The following is a 17,910-nucleotide window of genomic DNA, read 5'->3' as shown; positions in this document are numbered from 1 at the left end:
CATGGCCTATGAGGTTAGAGAATTGAAATTGGAAGGCTACACTGATTCTAGCTTCCAGTGTGACGTAGATGATTCGAAATCAACCTCTGGTTTTGTATTCATGTTAAATGGTGCGGCTGTCTCTTGGAAAGATTCCAAGCAAGACACTGTTGCGGATTCTACCACTGAAGCTGAATACATGATGCATCTCCTGCAGCCAAAGAGGCAGTTTGGATGAGGAATTTTGTCCCAGAGTTGGGCGTTATTCCTAATGGAGTTGATCCAGTCTCGGTGTATTGCGACTACACTGGTGCCTTTGAACAAGCAAAGGAACCAAGGTCTCATCAGCGATCCAAACATATACTAAGAAAATTCCACATCATCCGGGAGATTGTGGGAAGAGGAGATATATCAGTCGAAAGAGTCACCTCTGCAGATAACGTTGCTGATCCACTTACAAAACCCTTGCCAGAACCATTGTTTGAAAAGCATCGCGAAGCAATGAGATTAAAGTTTATGGGTAGTTGGCTCTAGGAAAAGTGGGAGATTGTTAGAATAGATGCCCTGCAAGACAACGGTTGACTAGGGAATTTATTGACTCAAGTGAAATAAACAATCTTTATTTTAATATAATTTAACTTTTCGTGATTTGTTAATTCTTTATCTGTGTACCTGTGTGATCAACATAGATAAACACCTTGATTTTACTTTAATACAAATGAATCGTAATTCGATGTTGAAACTCATTTGTAAACACTGTATAATCTAAATTCGTTCCTAGTCGATTCAGCCACCTAAAACATGGATAAAGGTCGCTTGAGCTCGAGACTAGCATATGATGTTATGTACCGCGTTTCTTGGTAATGGCATAGAGATGTCCAAACATGCAGATGGGTAGTCATAGGATGATTATACCGAAGTACCCTCCCTCGGACTTTCCAAGTGGTTATCATTCATCGAGATGATAAGTCTGTGGTTATGGTTGTACAACATTAGTCCATACGACCCGGGACAACACCGAGACTCTATATGTTAGCTAGGGTTGTGCTTTGACTCATTTACAAACTCCAGGAGGGTTATCAGGTGGCAAGATTGGGTACAGTTGCGACACATGTAGGATCCAGTGCATTGTAGCCGGGAATTCACCGCTCACCTATGGGTGTGGATATCCTACGTGATCTGATGAAATAATATTGTATGGAATCTCTGGCTAGAGTATGAGATGTACGTTAGAGAATGAGTTCTCCAATTGTACATGCGATGCCACTATTTACTCTCAAAGATGTGTCACATAGTTATCGAATTATTATGCAACCCTCGATGAACCAATGATTGCATATTTGATCAGGATATATGAGATGAAGGGACCGTACTGTACGTTAATCATAACTGATTGGTTCTTGCAGGCACCATCAGTGATACCTAGGGAATCAAGGGCGATGTCACTAGACGCTCTTACCATGATTGGATGTGTTTAATAAGAAAATGGTTTTTGACACTATCATGATCAAATTTTGGTGCATTGAATGTGGGCAAATTAGGGTAAACCCGAATAAAAAAAATTGTCCTGAATCACAAAGAGTTGTGAACCACGGCTAGTTGTATCCTTGAACCATTGAGGGTCACACAAGCACCGGTTTACTTGTTCCCATTGAGATAATAAATTCAATGAGTTGAATTTATAAGAAATAAGTTTGATATGATCAATCGATAAGCTTATAAATAAAGTTTATAAAATCTTATAGAAATTTTGAGAGCATGACTGCTAAAGACAGTCAAAGGAGTACACCTGCCTTATTTAAACATTGGTGATCTCGAAATTAAAGTGTGCATCATAATAACAAACAAGTTGAAATTGTCACATCGATGATATTGGATCGTCGATCGGGATTATGATGAGATTAATATAATGAGAGCATGAATCATGGGCTTATAAGAGTATAACCTCATCATGCTAATTTATTAAAGTTTAAATGGACTTTAATAATTAAATTATATTTTAATTGAGTTAAAATATAACTCATTAAGTTTTTATAAAATATGGTATTGATTTATGAAAATATTCATTATATCATAATTTTAAAAACTTGTACACAAAGAAATATAATATTACTACATAATATTCTCAAAATATATGTATTGATTCGAGATTGGCAAAAAGTTGACATGTATTTAGAATTTTTAATTAACTTAATTAAATAGATTATTTAAGTATATTGAGAATTAGAAATAAAATAATGATTTTGATTCTTATTTTAAATATGCCGGCATCCGAAAGTTTTTCATAAGAATATTTCATTAACTTAATTAATTGGATTAATTAAGTAAAAGAATGATTAGTATAAAATTAAGGATTTCTTATCCTTATTGATAAGCATTTATCCTTATTGATTAGCATGCATTCGAAAGAAAACTTGGGCAAAAAGAATTAAATTTCGGCTCCTCCCAAACTTCAAAACTGATGCTCTCAAAAATCCTTTTCCTTTGCAAGAAAAATTCGGCCAGTCCAAGTTTGAGAGTTGTATCGGTTTTTAGTGTTCTATCTCTACGCAAAAATATCTACTATTTTTCTACTGCAATTTAGAATATGAATAAATATTCCAGTCGTGTACCGAGTTAATAGATCGAAGAAAGTTCGTAGAGATATACAACAAGAGCTACGTCCGCTTATACCGGAGTAGTTGGAGCCAAGTGAAAATTATTCACTAAAGGTTAAACATTTAAACTCCCTATGTATGATTATATCATTTAAACTGTACGAGTGTCTAAAAATTATTTTGAATGTCAAAAATAAAAATTTTAAACTTCCACTGCGTTTTGGACACGAGAAACCTGACGTCCCAACATATTTTTCACTGTGTTTTGAAATAGTGCAAACAATAATAATTGCTCAAAATTGAAAATGTATAATGCACAACGAACCTACGAAGAGGAAGAAAATTGCTTAAGAAAAATGTTACTCCAAACTTGATGGGATTGGAAAAAACAAGCATGCATGGACTGTCCATTAGAAAGCAAAATCACATGACTTAGTTTTGTTAGGTAAAAATTGGGATCCACACTGATTAAAAAATTCAGAAAATTAGAATCCCACATCGAAATTTTTTTCAATGTTGACTTAGAAATTTGTTATAAATTGAGCCTTTCTTGTTTGCTTTTAGTATCCCAAAATCAAAATTTTTCAGCTTTGATAAAAAGATAGTGTATAGAAAAAAAGAGTGTATTTTTTCTTGAGAGCAGGAATTTTCTTATGTGAGGTAGAGATTATTTTCTCGGTATACTCGAGTTCGGAAGTGAAAAATATTGAGTGTATTGATGTATACACTTGTTGTAATATTTCTTCCAGTTATAAAAGTTGCAGTGCTCCGTGGACGGAGCCTATATTGGGTGAACCACGTAAATCTTTGTGTTCTTGTTGATTATTTTATTCCGCAAGTTTTTTTGAGAACTATATTATCATCGTGATCGTCATCGCTACGGTATAATTTGCCAACAACTAGTATCAGAGCCTTGTTGTGAAAATTCTTAAGAATTCTGAGTATGCTCTGTGGTTGCAGCTTTGTCTGATCTTCCACATCAGAAAAGATTTTTTAGATTTTTTGCTAAGGCTAGAGAAGTGATGGCCGGAGATGATTTATTGGGACCGAGAATGAACAAGTTCGACGGAACAGATTTTTCGTTTTGGCGGTTACAGATAAGAGATTATCTGTACAGTAAGAAGCTCCATCAACCTCTATCAGGAAAAAAACCGAAAAAAATGGAGGATGATGATTGAGAGCTCCTCGACCGACAGGTGTTAGGTGTGATACGATTGACCCTAACGAAGAATGTGGCACATAACGTGGCGGAGGCACAAACCACAGAAGAGATGATGTCCATTTTATCGGACATGTACGAGAAGTCATCAGCAAACAACAAAGTGCATCTCATGAAAAAGTTATTCAACTTGAAAATAGGAGAAGGTGCTTCGGTGGCTAAACACATCAATGAATTCAACATGATTGTTTCTCAACTAACATCGGTTGAAATAAATTTTGATGATGAGATTCTCAACAAAATACCCGAAGAGGTTTGGAGAAGCAAAGAAGTAAACTTTTCTTTCTTGAAAGTGTGTGGATGTTTATCCTATGTTCATATTGATTCAGCAAGCAGAACAAAACTTGATCCAAAATCAAAGAAATGCTTCTTTATTGGTTATAGAGATAATAAATTTGGTTATCGTTTCTGGGATGACCAAAATCAAAAGATCATTCGGAGCAGGGATGTAATCTTTAATGAGCAACTTCTGTACAAAGACAAGTCAGACATTGGAGCTGAAGATGAATGTCCTGAAGTCAAGAAGACTAATAAAGTTCCATTGACATATATATTTCTCTGAATGAATCGAAAACCAGTAACCAGGAAGATGAAGAAGAAACTGCACAAGATGATGACCCAAAAACTCCGATGATTGAACTCATGAGATCTTTGCGAACCATTAGACCACCTGAGAGTAATCCCCTGCACTTCACTATATTTTGCTGACAGACAAAGGTGAACCGGAGACCTATGAAGAGGCAATGCAAAATGATGATTCAAACAAGTGAGAGTTGGCCATGGAAGATGAGATGGATTCACTGTCATCCAATCAGACGTGGGAGTTGACAGAACTTTCACAAGGCAAAAAGGCGTTACATAACAAGTGGGTGTACCGGTTAAAAGAAGAGCATGATGGTAGCAAGCGGTACAAGGCAGGACTTGTTGTAAAAGCTTCCAACAACGAGAATGAATTGATTACACCGAGATTTTCTCTCCGGTGGTTAAATTAACCACTATCAGGACTGTACTTGGACTAGTGGCGAAGGAAGACTTACATTTGGAGCAGTTGGATGTAAAGACTGCGTTTCTTCATGGTGATCTAGATGAAGAAATTTATATGAAGCAGCCACAGGGTTTTGAAGTACGGGGAAAAGAGAACATGGTGTGCAAACTTCAGAAGAGCTTGTATGGTCTCAAACTAGCTCCAAGACAGTGGTACAAAAAGTTTGATGGATTCATGAGTAATAATGGTTTCCTAAGGTGTCAAGATGATCACTGCTGTTATGTGAAAAATTTTGACGGTTCTTATATCATACTACTGCTATATGTATATGATATGCTGATAGCTGAACTTGTCTGGAAGAAATTGATAAACTCAAGAAAGATTTATCAAAGGAATTTGCCATGAAGGATTTGGGTGCTGTAAAGTAAATCCTTGGAATGAGGATCTTTAGACGCCGGGTGAATGGATTCTTGAAGTTATCTCAAGAAGAGTATGTGAAAAAGGTGGTTAGCATATTTAATATGGATGAAGTTAAATATGTGAGTACTCCTTTGGCTAGTCATTTCAAACTAACCAAAGCACAATCATCATCGACGGAGCAGGAGCAAGCTTATATGAGTAAGGTTCCTTATGCTTCTGCTATCGGAAGCCTCATGTATGCAATGGTGTGTACAAGACCAGACATAGCACATGCAGTGGGAGTTGTGAGCAGGTTTATGAGTAATCCAGGAAAGCAAAACTGGGAAGCAGTTAAGTGGATTCTCAGGTATTTGAAAGATACTGCTAGTTGTTCTTTATGCTTCAGGAGGTCAAAATTGGGCTTACCCGGTTTTGTCGATGCCGATATGGGTGGTGACCTGGATGGCAGGAAAAGTACTACTTAATATGTGTTCACATTAGGTGGTACAGTTGCAAGCTGGGTGTCTAAGCTGCAAAAGATTGTCGCGCTTTCGACTACCGAGGCTGAGTATGTTGCAGTTACAGAAGCTAGTAAGAAGATGATATGGTTGAGATCCTTTATGGAAGAATTGGGTCAGAAACTTGAAGATAGCACATTACACAGTGACAGTCAATGCTATTCATTTAGCAAAAAATCATGTTTATCATGCTAAGACAAAGCATATACAGGTTAGGTATCATTTCATCAGATCAGTGCTGGAAGATGGAGTCTTGAGCTGGAGAAGATTCCTGGAAGTAAAAGTCCAGCTTATATGCTCACGAAAACCGTAACCATTGACAAACTGAAGTTGTGTTCAACTTCAGTTGGACTGCAATTATAAATGCAGATATATGAGCTGCTGCAATGATGTTGTGAAGACATGATTGAAATCAAGTCTTCAAGTGGGAGAAATGTTAGGTAAAAATTGGGGCCCACGCTGAATAAAAAATTCAGAAAATTACATCCCACATCGGAATTCTTTTCAATGTTGGCTTAGAAATTTGTTATAAATTGAGTCTTTCTTGTTTGCTTTTAGTATCCCAAAATCAAAAAATTTTCAGCTTTGATAAAAAGAGAGTGCATAGAAAAAAAAGTGTATTTTTTTCTTGAGAGCGAAAATTCTCTTGTGTGAGGTAGAGAAATTATTTTCTCGGTATACTCGGGTTTGGGAGTGAGAAATATTGAGTGTATTGGTGTATACACTTAATGTAATATTTCTTCAAGTTATAAAAGTTGCAGTGCTCCGTGGACGTAGCTTATATTAGGTGAACCACGTAAATCTTTGTGTTCTTATTGATTATTTTATTCCGCAAGTTTTTTTGAGTAGTACTATATTACCAACGTGATCGGCATCGCTTCAGTATAATTTCCCAACAAATTTCAATATAATTCTTGAATAAGAATCATTAAGCAATTTTAAAAATAAATTCACAGTTTCTTAATACATCAGCAGGATCTCAATAAAATGACAAGAAATTGATAGATGCTTCAAGTCAAGACAAGACGCATTCAAAACATAAAACACAAGTGTTTGCAACTATGCTAAATTCAGAAATCATTATGCATAAAAACGAAACAGAACTTCTTTGATTCAAAATAAGGGCAAGCCACGGGAGAAGGGGATGAAATAGAAACGAGAAGAATTGAAGAACGACTAGCATTGCGAGACTTGGTAAATTTGGATACAGAAATTGTAGCTTAAAAAAACATTAAAATAAGTTCGATTCAGCTTTTTAATCCATTTATATATACTAGTACTTGATACACGCATTGTTGCGTGTTTGTTCAATTTTTTTTTAGGAGTTTGATAAAATTTTATAATTAGTTGGATTTATATATATTATAAAAATACGGTCATGTCATAATTATCAACATTTATAAGGATAAATTTGGTAAAGTATCAAAACATATAAAGATAAATTTGAAAACATGGCATCAAGTCGAGATTAATATATTGCATAATATGTAAAATTTATTTTAAAGATAAAAAATGATAAAATAGTGGTTATCTGGAATATATATTTATATATATATATTTTTGTGTGCGAAGAAAATGTTCAAATAATTATTTTAAAGCATTGAAGAATAATTTTATTTTTGAAATTGTTTATCACGAAAATTGCATGCGTGTCAGACACGTGTTCGTGCCAAAATTGTGAAATAATCTGACTTCGTTTACCAAACATTGTAGGTCTCGATTCGATCGTAAGTTCTAACTCCTTCGAAATGGCTCAAAAACACAAACAAAAATGAGGAATATGACAAAATTACAAGAGGGATCTATTAACAACATCAAATATAATTATGTAGCTATGAACTTGATCAAAGTTTTTACAAAAAAGTTGAAGGAATATGTAAAAAATTCAAATGCTTGACCGCTGAAAATTGAAATAAACATGCATAGAATTGAGAGAATTCTGCAGAATTTTGCTGTAGATTTTTTTGTTGATTTGTCGAGAGCCTTTTTCTGATTATTCTTTCAGCTTTTGTCACCCTCCACGGGAGGTTTCAGCCACATTCCACGATCTTCCCACGATTTTCACGTCGTGTAATGGTGCATCGTGCTTTTCCCTGGGCCAACCGCTATTCTCCTGGGCTTTCCTTTGTTAGGCTACTGCTCATGGGCTTCAAAGTGGGCTTCTTGGATTATATTTTAGACACAACAATTGCCCCCTAGCCAATTTGGGCCAATGGCCAATTTGGCCTAATTTGACAAATTCGGCCCAATGGGCCAAGGTTGCAAGGAAATTTTATATTCACTCAGATTTTTAATGCTATTAAGGCTCCGGAAAAAACTTGCATATGGATTCAGTGCTAAAATATGAAGCAATGTTTGTATAAGATTTTCTTTAAACTTTGAACTTACACACATTCGATTCGATATTTCATGTTCAGTATCAAAAAAGTACAGCTGCAAGTTTTTGGGATTTTCGTTATTTGATGGTATTAATTGATCCATGAAATGATAAAGTTGACCTTGTACACGGAATGTGTAAATGCCATCATTTCGTCTAGCTAAAGATTTGTCGCAATGGACTCCAAGTGATGTAAACGCAAACATATTATTGTAACTACGAACACAATTATTGAATTCTCTAGCATCTTCGGCACTACCACAATATAATTGTACTAAATCGGAAGGCATTTCTGTAAGTAAAAGATTTATTTCTCCCGAGGCACAACAGAACGCCGGTGGTTCTAAGTAAATACGCTTTGCAGCACAAAATTCACAGTTAGGCATCAGGTAGCAGATCTGGGCAGTTGACTATAGATTGCAACAAGTCTGCCTCAACACAATTTGTATCACCGCCGGTTGATATTTGTAATTGTTTTTTTGTATTGCACCGGCTATTTTTTGCCATTCTACGATCTTCCAAACAAGCATATTTTCTTTTAGGCGTGTTTTTTTTCATATTGGCATCCAAGGAATTTTGTTTGTGCGAGTGTGACATTATTGCGAAATTGACTAAATAAACATGTTGAAATTTTATAGTGTAAATAGGGCAAACATTTATGTAGTTTAAAAAAACAAATTAAAGCACAATATGACACAGTGGCAAGGTGAATAATTTTTAAAATGTTGCAAGCCAAACAGGGAACTGATGCATCACAAACATGTATAAATAAACCCGATGAAATAGAAATTTTTAACCAAGCACCAAACCTGTGTCCTGCTTGGGTTGAAGAACCTAGCTTTTTGTCTGTTCGCAACTCTTCAATGAGGGTGTGCTGCACCTTTATTTGGCTGCAATAGTGTCCATAAAATTGTACAGGGGAAGTTATATTAAAAAAATACAAAGTACAAAAAAACTTTCACTCATACGCAGATTTTCAATCTAAGAGCTGTTATATTTCAAAGCATTTCAAAAATTCATTATTTCAGGTATTTTTCAGCAGATTAACACACAAATTCACATTTAACGGAAGACAAAGACCGTAAAACCAGGGGGATTTTGTCGTCAGGCGACTGATTCCACAGATCGTGCCAATCCGATGCGTTGACAAAAGTAAATAAGCAAGCAAAACCCAAAGAAACAGAGGAGAACAACAATGACAAGATTAACTGAGGCAAAACGAAGCTCCAAGAAGAAAAAAACAAAGAAAGAAAATTGACCCATCAACACTTTTGAGTACCAAACCAATGAGGTAACACTCGAGAATGAGGACGATGAACCTGTGTGCAGGTGAGTGAGCGTAAAATTAAACAGGCAGAGGCCAGTAATCGAAGCCCAAGCAAATAGAGAGTTACTACAAGGAATCTTTTGTTTTTTATTTATACATTTAGGTTTTTAAATAATCTTATAATTCCTATTTATACAAAAGTATTTTTTTAAAAAAAAATTAATTTTCATTTTTTTATAATCTGCATATCTTTTAACAAAAAAATTTAACATAAAAAATTTAATATGTGTGTATATACATATTGAGGCCTAATGAATACTAATAAAGAAATAATTTAGAATAGATGCTTCTATAGTAATTTATTTCCAAGTGTTTAATTTCATAATTAAGCCATTCATTCGACAGCATCATTTATGGTGGACAAATTAAGCTAAGTCAACCTTTCTAGGTGATCTATGGCCCTCCTACATATGGTTAGGATTCCTAGTACATGACAATTATAGGCTCCTTAAAGAGTAGTTTCTTTGTTTTAATCTTCTCCCCTACACACATCACTATCGTAAGGGTGTTTAAGCTCCCCCAAAAAGAACAAACCAGTCTCCACGTTAGCCATTCATCACTTAACCTCTGATAACAAAGTTATCTCAATTATTTTTTGCACATGTAGCTATCATCATTATCAACCTTTGTTGCTGTCAAACTAACTACATTTGCATACACAAAGTACTGGTTAAATGTATAGTACCCACTGGAAATTCTAAAAGATACAAGTTCTTGAAAAATATTAATAGGTTAATATATTCTGTTTTTTATTGTGTAAAAAAAAAAATCGAGCATATTTAACCATTGTATTAAAGAACTCCTTAATTTGTAAGGGATTGCATGCTTTTTTTAAAAAAAATACAAGTAATTTTATATGTGGGGTTTTTCATATGAGCATAACTTCGCATAATATTTATTGTTTGGATTTAATGTTATTCTGTATTTTTAAGTTGAATTAGTGTTGTACTGTATTTATTCTAATGCTTACATCCTTTTCTTTGGGTGCACGTTATGGAATAACCAAATGCTAGCAAATGAAACGATTAGATGAGTGTCAAAGCGTCATTACCTTCAAACAAATTATAGGATGTGCGACTGTGTGTGAACAATTTAGTGCAGCATATATAATGCATAGGAATAGTAATAGAATAAAAATATGTTTTTATATATAAATAAATACGAAACACATGGTTTACTATGACGCGAGTTTACTAATCAATAAAGTTAAACAATAATTTTAGCAACCTAAAATTACTCAATTTTTATTAGCCAAAAATAAACATTTTCGATTCCGTCGGTAATGTAACATGTAATTTTTCCACCGAAAGCAAATATTGTGTCTAATATCCTACGCTCGTAATTTTTTTTTGCTCCCCTCAATTAATCATGTATGAGTACACACTCTACAGAATATAAATACACTTGCATTGCAAATCAATGAAATATTTTTTAATTAAATCAAATCTGGGTAGGGGTGGTTTCATGGGAAGAATGCTTATATCTCCTAACAAACCTTGGATGAGCTACGATGTGGTACGGTGACCGTGATTGATTCTAAAGGAAGAAGACATACATAAACACGGAGGGGAGTATTATTCAAATTTGGGTAGTGGTGAGCTTGCGATAAGAAGTTTTAACTCTCTTAACAAACCTTGGCCGGGCCACAATGTAGTACATGAGCTTAACATCTCTGTTATGGCTTCATGGACTCATACATACGTTGCAGCAAGTGTACATAAAATATTGGTTTGAAGTTTGGTAGGAAGAAGAAGATGATTTCAACTTAATTGTTTTTTTTAGCACACATGAATGGTTTTTGCCTCGTCAACGGTAGATAAATGCGCACAGAATGTAATTTACTCATCAATAAACGACATGGGAGAAAGGAGCTGGGCGATTAAAGAGGAGACAACTCTAAAAGAAAGGCACACAAGAGAAGGAGGATAAGAGAACGAACCTAAGAGTCGGAAGGAGCCAACCGATCTGGAGAAGTACAGGAAGCGCACAGTAGAGGTGACGTCTAGGAGCTGGAGAAGAAGCGCAGTGGAGTCGAAACCGATGCGCTGGAGAAAGGAGGTTTCACAAAATGCACGACGCCGAGTCTCTTTCGGAAGCCGGTCTATGAAATGAGGGAAAGAGAGAAGGAAAGGAAAGATGAAAAAGGAAGAGGACAGAGAGCAAGTGCAACCGGCAGAGAAAGAGCGAGGTGGGAGAAAGAGCGCATTACACGTCTTGTTGGCCTTGGCAGCGGTGCATACGTGGAGAAGTGCATGTGATACACGTGTAATGGGAGCAACCGGGAACTTGTAACAAACTGGCCAAAAACACAATATTCCCTCTTTTAGATACGTAGATTTATATATATAGAAGCACAACTTATTAATCCGTTTATATATATTTATATATATAGAAGCACTTTTAACATTTGGATAAATTTTGAAAATGTTTTTGTTTTTATTTTTAAATATAAGAGAAGCCAAAAAAGCATAAATTATATCTTCGATTAAGTGCAGAAAACACTTAAATATTTTTAAAAAAATTAAGTGTTTTTAGTCCGTTGATTAAGTGTTTTTAGTTCGTTAGCTTTCCAACCAAACACGATCTAAGTGAGGCTTACGAAACCTAGGCCCAATAGAGAATTTTGAAATCAAGGCACAGTGGATTACTCATTACCCAATACCCAAAGTTTATAATTTAAACCATTAAAATTACATTTTTTTTTACCCGAGAATGAAGTAAATAAATCGAAATAAATGATATTTTTTTAAAAAAAAAATAACCAGAACTAACCTAACCGAATTTCGAATCGATTATATCGACTAAACCGAAGTTTTGCACACGCTTGGTAAATAACTTATCTATAAATTACTTATTTTATCCGTTTTTTCAATTAAAAAATCATTTTATGAATATATTTATTTATCGTTATCTATATTATTAGATTTAATATTATTATATCACATCTAATAATTTTTTTTATTATGTTTAGATAATTATTTCAATCATATAATCCCGTATGACACAAGGCGTATAAAAGAGCAATGATATCTGATGGGTAATGAGGCTCAAATTAAGTATAAAAGCCCAAGCCCACAATTATTATTAATTATAAAAGCTCAAACCCACTATACACTCTCCAAAAAAAACCTATAAATAGAAGAGTATTCTCATTATTTAGGAGGAGGAAGACTTTTGGATACGAAAACCTTTTAGCTCTCAATTACTTGTTGAGCGTCGGAGTATCCACCCCGACGCCTCTGACGTTTCGTTTCTGACGCAGGTGATAGCCCACAAAGATTCTCTCCACCAGCTACTTGGACTCGTTTACGAACCAGCAGAGTAGTTTGGATAATCATTATTTTTGACTACATCAATATCTATACGAACTATACAATACAATATCATAAAGGATGAGCAACTCATAGAAACTTTACTGTGTTTTGAAATTGGGTAAATCTATTGTTAAATAAATAAGGTGGATTTCTTCACACGTAGCCTCTCCATTTTCACATGCAAGAAAATAAATATGATGCAATAAACATCTTGAGCAAATTCAAATCTTCAATTCCATGGACAACATCTCCAAAATCTTAAGGATGTAAGTACTAAAAAGATAATGTCTTTTTCAACTAATCCAAAATATTTTGAAAATTTCTTCAAATTCTTAAAGTTATTCTTCAACAAATGAACCTTGCAATAATAAAATGCTTCAATAAAATTACTATATCATGATGCAACTATTAATATGAAGCCCCATAATTGTTTAATTGATATAATGCTTCACTGAAATTATATATTAATTGTATCACATAAAACTTCATTTTTATGTAAAACCAATACAAATATTTGAATGTTTCAGTTACACGATTTACTTGATGGTTTTTGCATTATGAAATTATAAGATGCAAAAAAAGTGTAAAACTTTGTTTTGTTGCGTTTGTGTTCTTAGCTTCGCAAAAATGTGAAATGGATATTTTAAAATTTGTTTAAATTCTTTCAATTTCATACAATATTTGATGATAATTTAAGAAAACTGGACACAAATCCTTCCATTTTTTTAATTGAACATTACTATTTGTTTGTTTGCAGAGGAACTTTTTTCTTTATCTGTAAAACCCTTTGGATGCATTCCTGATTAATGGCTTCTGAGTTTTATTTTCAAGAAGAAAATGACTGAAATTTTATGTTTTAAAAATAATTTTAAATAATATAATAGTTGATATATGTGTGCGTTTTCTACTAGAAAATAAAAAATAGTTTGGCCTTGCTTCGCCCCTCCTCCAAGTCGTGTGCATTAATTTCTAGAACTCTTATTTTTCAATCTGGAAAAATCAAAGTGTTGATATATGAATTGATTGTTTAATTCACTCAAAAATATAATATAATTGTTAGAGTAGATGTCCTGCAAGCCAACTGTTGACTAGGGATTTTATTGACTCAGTTGTAAAGAACAATCTTTATTTTAACATAATTCATTATTTCATGGTTTGTTATTTCTTTATCTGTATACCCATGTTATCAAACATAGATAAAGACCTTGATTATACTTTAACACAAATGAATCGTAATTCGATGTTGAAACTCGTTTGTAAACACTGTATAATCTAAATTCGTTCCTAGTCGATTCAGCCGCTAAAACATGGATAAAGGTCGCTTGAGCTTGAGACCAGCATCTGTGATGTTGTGTACTGCGTTTCTTGGTAAGGACATAGAGATGTCCAAACATGCAGATGGGTAGTCATATGATGATATACCGAACAACCCTCCCTCGGACTTTCCAAGTGGTTATCATTCATCGAGAGAATAAGTCCGTGGTTATGATTGTACACCATTAGTCCTTACGACCCGGGACAACACTGAGGCTCTATATGCTAGGGCTGTGCTTTGACTCGTTTACCGGCTCCAAAAGAGTCATCAGGTGGCGAGGTTGGGTACAGTTGTGACACATACAGGAGCCAGTGCATTGTAGTCGGGGATTCACCGCTCACCTGCGAGTGTGGATATTCTATGTGATCTGATGTAATAATATTGCATGGAATCTCTGGCCAGAGTATAAGATGTACGTTGGAAAAGGAGTTTTCTAATAGTACACGCGATGCCACTATTAAAGTTATCACATTATGATCGAATTAATATGCAACCCTCGATGAACCAATGGTTGCAGATTCGATCGGGATATATGAGATGAAGGGACCGTACTGTACGTTAATCATAAACGACTGGTTCTTGCAAACACTATCAGTGATACCTAGGGGATCATGGGGTGATGCTACTAGACGCTCTTACCATGGGTGCAATCAGAATTGAGTTCTGACATTCTTGATCAAGGTGTTGATGAAAAGAATGGGGATAACTAGGGTAAGCCCGAATAAAGTATCATGTCCTCAATCACAATGAGTTGTGAACTCACAGCTAGCTGTATCCCTGAACCATTGAGGGTCACACAAGCACTGGATCGTTTGTTCCCGTTAAGAGAATAAATTCAAGAAGTTGAATTTATATTATAGTAAATTCAAGGAATTGAATTTATGATAATTAAAATTTGAGAGAATAAATTCAAGGAGTTGAATTTATAAAAATTTGAGAATTTAATTTATTAAACTCAAATGTTGGGTTTATTAAATATTAAGTTTTGGAGGTGATGAAAATTCAAGTAGTTGAATTTATCATTTAAATAATAAATTCAAATGTTGAATTTATAATGTATTTAATTTATTAAGCTCAAAAGTTGAGTTCATTAATTAATAAATTAAATATGGTGGGTAATATGTTTAATGGGCTTGTAGGAGTACAAGTCCAACATAATAAATAATTAAAATTTTAATGGATCTTGATTAAATTAATTAAATTAGTTGGACTAGCCCAATTAATTAAATCAAGCACATCAATGTTAATTATGTATTAGATCATGGGATAATTATATATAGGGATTGAGAAGTCAAAACCCTAGCCTCCCACCACTAAATTCTCGAGAACACCATCCACAAAGAAAAAAAAAATCGGCCATCTTCTCTTGAAGAAAGTTTTGAGCCGTCTCTCAACTAATTTTCTCCTTCGTTAATCTCTTCCAATATTTCTAGTGCAATTTGGAAGAGGATCAAACAATCCAGTCGTGGACCTGATTAGAAGAAAGAAATGAGTCCCTTGAAGAAAGTTCGTTGGGATTCATCAAGAGCTAGATCTGTTATACCGGATCAGTTGGTGTCCAGTGATTTATTCACCAAAGGTATAACTTTTAAATTCCCTATGAATGTTTATGTTTAAATCATACGAGCGCCCAAAGCAAAACACATCTTGAATGTCGAGATCTAAAATTTTTAAAACTTCCGCTGCGTTTGGGCGTGTAGAAAGCCCAGATCCAACAGTGGTATCAGAGCCAGGCTTTTTGAATCGTATGATTTTAAATTATATTGAATAATTTTTTCTAACCACACAAGAAAATTTTCAGAAAATTATTGCACCATAATAATTATTTTTTCCAGAAAACAAAAAAAAAATTTTGTATCTGCCCCGAACTGTTCAGGGCAGACCCGCGCGCAGGGCAGCGCAGCGCACTCCGCACGCCATGCGCTGCCCTGCGCAGCGCGGCGCCGCGCGCGCCTGTGCACGCCCTGCGCGCACAGGTGTGCCGCCACTGCCCGAAACGTTCAGGCAGCGGGCGGGCAGCGAGGGCGGCTGCCCGGGATCGTCTCGGGAAGCGTGCTGAATGTCGGGCTTGAATTGTTTGGGCCCAGGGTGCAATTTTCTGATTTTTCAAATTTTGGACAAAATTGATATTTTTTAAAATTGGTTCAATTTTTATTTTAGAAAATTGATTTTTAGAAAATTAATAATTTTCTTGTAAAATAAATAATTAGAATGTGATTTTAATTATTTATGGTAAAATGAGTTTTACAATAAATCAATTATTATTGATTTAATTGGAAATTAAATAAAAGGGTTTATTTAATTTATTAAATTCTTTAATAATTGTTGTGGTAAGTGATAAAATTATTAGATATATGATTTATCAATTAATTAAATTGTTTAATTAAACTGATTTTCATATTTGATATTAAATGCATAAATGATGATCGAGAGCCTTGACCAATGTGTTAGTGTATTTTAGGATATTTTACTGTTTTATTCGTTTTTAATATTTGATATTATTAAAGTGAGCCTGGTTTATGGCCCGTTCCCACCCCCATGAGATGTATCCCTTATGTGTCATGGCTATTTAATTGTAATTATTAGAAATAGTGGGAGATCAAGACTGGAAGATGGTGGGCCCGATGAACGAGATGAAGACATGTAAAATATTGGAAGCTCTTGTAATAGTTGCATTTGCATCCTTGCATTCACCTAGGTTTTGGACCTGGATCCATGTTTGGCTCACATGGATCTAATAGTGTTGGCGATTGATCATCCTTATTTATTGTTGAATGTCATATTATGATATATGCGATATATAGTAGTATGCATGTATGTATATTATAAGATAATATAGTTGCATGAATCCGGCAAACATACAAACTCGTGGCACGCGATTTTTAAATTAAAATGATGAGACAATTTTGAAATTAAAATCCCTCATTTTGAATAAGATTCAAAATTTATATCAAACCGGAAAAAGTAAAAATTAAAGGAGTTTAATTTTTCCTTGCCTTCCAACAACCGTGGTTGCATGTTGATCGCTACCCGCGGACAGTGTCTGGCTCATATTATTTGGGAGGCCTGTACGCCGGAAAGCTGTGACTTCCACCGGACATATGATGTGAATTGAGTGGAACTCCCATGACTTCGGCTCATATTATTGGGGGAACTCATGGCGACCGTCTACTACAATTCAATATTGATGGGTTGGTTTGACACGTGAAAATAAATGTCTACTACAATTCATTATTGGGCCCTTATTAAACGTGAGGCAAAACACGCGGAGGTTGCATAGGGATGCAATTGAATTCTACCTTTTAGAAATTATAATTGACTGATATTATTCGGGATTATAATTGGCTAATTGAACTCTACGTGCCCACTAAGGAAATACTATTTCCCTTTTTCATCAGAGGGTGGTGGAAATGTCAAAATAGTGGGAGGAGAATTTATAAAATGAAATCCATATTTTATATCTTAGAATTATTTTAAAATTATCAGTAACTATTATCTATTTTTCATTTTCAGTATATTTACGATGACTACTCGTAACCCGCTTTCAATCATTCTCGATCAAAACAAATTGACTGGCCCTAACTATCATGACTGGTTTCGAAACTTAAAGATTGTTCTGAACTCCGAAAGGATTGCGTATGTGCTTGATAAGAAGCCACCTAAGGAGGCGGCTCCTGATATCAGTAGGACTGAATTAGCTAAGCTTGAGAAACATGGGGATCATGATCTCCAAGCTAAGAGCTACATGTTGGCATCTATGTCGAATGAACTTCAGAGGAGGTTCGAGGAGGCGGTGAATGCTGCTGACATTCACCTTCATCTGAAAGAATTGTATGCTGTACAAACTCGTTCAGAAATACATGCGACTATTAAAGAATGA

The 17,910-nt window shown here is 34.7% G+C and overlaps 1 protein-coding gene across 1 annotated transcript; it reads left to right on the top strand.

Moving 5' to 3' along the window:
* The first annotated feature begins 17,553 nt into the window (after window positions 1-17,553).
* LOC142556962 (uncharacterized) lies at window positions 17,554-17,910 on the top strand. Its single transcript, XM_075668445.1, has one exon. The coding sequence runs from the start codon at window positions 17,554-17,556 to the stop codon at window positions 17,908-17,910; it is 357 nt and encodes a 118-aa protein (XP_075524560.1).

The sequence above is a fragment of the Primulina tabacum genome, chromosome 9, assembly GCF_025594145.1.
Source record: "Primulina tabacum isolate GXHZ01 chromosome 9, ASM2559414v2, whole genome shotgun sequence".
In the NCBI taxonomy this organism is placed as follows: domain Eukaryota; kingdom Viridiplantae; phylum Streptophyta; class Magnoliopsida; order Lamiales; family Gesneriaceae; genus Primulina; species Primulina tabacum.
Note: the sequence above shows the minus strand (reverse complement) of the source record. Positions and strands in the feature narration are given on the sequence as shown.

Bases quoted from the DNA above. Each gene is read 5' to 3' on its own strand.
- LOC142556962 (XM_075668445.1), top strand. From the start codon at position 17,554: ATGACTACTCGTAACCCGCTTTCAATCATTCTCGATCAAAACAAATTG.